At 34.2% G+C, this 2,499-nt stretch overlaps 1 protein-coding gene across 1 annotated transcript in view; it reads right to left on the bottom strand.

Moving 5' to 3' along the window:
- LOC104275654 (vitellogenin-1-like) overlaps positions 1-1,680 on the bottom strand; it is a 42,034-nt gene extending 40,354 nt beyond the window's left edge. The window contains 3 exon segments of the mRNA XM_009871670.1: positions 938-1,089; positions 1,312-1,332; positions 1,641-1,680. Of these exon segments, the coding sequence (XP_009869972.1) occupies positions 938-1,089; positions 1,312-1,332; positions 1,641-1,680 (213 nt within the window).
- Positions 1,681-2,499: the final 819 nt, after the last annotated feature.

Genomic DNA, 2,499 nt, shown 5'->3' with positions numbered 1-2,499 from the left:
GAATGGGGGAGGCCGTGGGGTAAGGACAAAACTGCTTCTCCCTCATCTCTGCCAGAGAAGTCTACTCACCAGGGCAGATGTGTGGCTCTTGCTTCCTTGTTCTTTTTGTCAAAAAAAAAAAATCTAGCCATTTGCAAAGGTCATGGAAAAGCAATATTTCTCATCTAGATCTGTTATAATTTGAATTTACAAAAATACCTAGTAACAGAAGGCTAATTCAGGCTGGAAGGCTACAGCATTTACAAACATTTATCAGACCATCACCAGTCTTTTTAATCTGCAGTTTTCAATTTGCCAAAAAAAAGCTTTTAAAAAGATAATTTTTCTTCCAAATATGCAGAAGACTAAGTGGAGTTTGTATGGAGCAATTGAGGACTGCATTTCAATACATTCATTAGATGCATGTATAGACTTCTATTAAAGAGAAAAGTGGTTTTCACATAATCAAAACTCTTAGTAATTACTCAGCATGTAGTAAAAATACACAACCGAGGATGACAAAGAATGTCATTTGGGAGCCTGCAGAAAAAGAAGCCACCAGATGACATTAATTATGCTAAATTTTGAATCACATCCATTCCTGTAGCATGTTTTATTGCCTTTCGTTTGCTGGTTACGAAATCAGTTGATTAAATAATCCTAGGTTGTACAGTTTGGAACAATTGGATTGATCCAGTAATAAATTATTGTGCATTTCAAATTACATTCCGTTGTCTCCCTGACCACAAAGCAGAAGAAATTCTTCAAGCCCAAGGTTGGCTTGAGCTGAGAATTACCTGGCAAAGTGCAAATAGAATTTAGGGCACTGCATAAAAAATAGTGTTAGTTACATTCTCCCTGAGTAAGCACAACACATGATGAAACTTAATTACTTCCCAAAAGCTTAAAGTCAAGTACGACGAGAATTTTACCTTTCAAATTGTATACATTTTCTTACCCTAATAAGACAAAGTTTTGGCCCAATACCACTAATCTCCACTTTACTTTTTATTCTTATTCCGGCTCTTGCAAGTCCTTTCTCTGGAAGTCCACTGAGAAGTGTGCTTTCATAATCAAATGTATAAACCTTGTCTTCACTGAAATCAGGTTCTGCAAAGAAATGGTTCCCATAAAATATTACAGAGACTGTGCAAAACACGTATAGTACCTATATTAGAATGTATAGAGCAAAAAAGATGAATTTGTTCATTTTTTATTGCACCTGAACAAAATTAGCTGTTGTAAAATTACATTAAACATTGATATACTTTTCAGATTCTATTTTCAATTTCACTCATTATAATTATATTAGCTGATATGAAAATTACTTACGGTAATTAAGATGCTGACTCCCTGAAAGAGAAGGGAAAAAAATGAGTAATGAAATGACAAAGCAAAAAAACCCCCAAAATGTTAATGTATTTTATTACAGAAGACTATATCTCATCTTGTACATATGGCATAAATCTTTCTAATTAACTGTACCTCTTGTTCAGCACACAGACAAAAGCTTTTTTTCCCTAAACAATAAAAATTGTCATAAAGTATTTTTTTTCTATAAATTGTTAAAGTTCATGTTTGTTAAGTCAACTATATTTAGATTCTGAAGCCTTTTCCCGAACCTAATATTTTAAATTCATCAAAGCAGATAAGTTACTTACCCACTAGGGTTAAACCCAGGGCTAGTATCAAGCCCCTCATGATGGGGATAAAGTAAAGGTGAACATGCTGGGTTCTCTTTTATAAAGGTATATGTAATCACATGTTTCTTTTGGCATGTTAGTTTGACAAATAAGTGTATTTTAGAATGTGCATTGATCAATCAAAAAATAAACATTTCTGAGGTCATGAATGCTGACAACTTCAAATCACCTGATGATGTCAGCTACCTTACTTTCAAAGTGAAATAGAGATTTCATTTTCAAAATACCTTACTTGCTGTTTTTTCCCCATTTCTCCACATTTTAGTTCTATAGTAAAACAATAATTAAAATTTAAAATTAAATAAAAATATTTCTTCAATCATTACTGAAAAAAATTACTTTTCCTCCAATCACGTCTTCAATTGCCTGATAATTTGCTGTTGCTAAGGGTCATAACAATGCAATGAGAACGGATCTTTCCATGGTATCTACCATGGCTGTCTTTGCAAGCATACGTTGTTACCCACACCTGGGAGGAAAAATCTTCACATTAGCCTCTGGCTAATAATCAAAGTTTACACTATGAAAACGGGAGGGAAATTAATTTCTTTCCTTATGAGAAGAATCTAAAAAATTAGTTACATTTCCAGAAGGATCTCAGTGAGTTTGGAAGGTCAAGTCCTTCTCAGTGGGATCTCCCGGGACTTTGGCGGCTGCCAATCTTGGGAAAACATAACCAGAATTCCCTCTTTGTAGGACTAACATTTGGACCAATCCTTAGCAAACCTACGTCAGGAGGGACTTTCCTCCCTAATCTCATATTCATTTTTCTTGCAAGTGTTTAACATTTACTTGGAATTTAAGCTTATCTTTTGGT

The sequence above is a fragment of the Apaloderma vittatum genome, unplaced genomic scaffold (genome assembly GCF_000703405.1).
Source record: "Apaloderma vittatum isolate BGI_N311 unplaced genomic scaffold, ASM70340v1 scaffold4956, whole genome shotgun sequence".
Lineage (NCBI taxonomy): Eukaryota > Metazoa > Chordata > Aves > Trogoniformes > Trogonidae > Apaloderma > Apaloderma vittatum.
The sequence above is the reverse complement of the archived record's forward strand: the minus strand, read 5'-3'. Positions and strand labels throughout refer to the sequence as shown.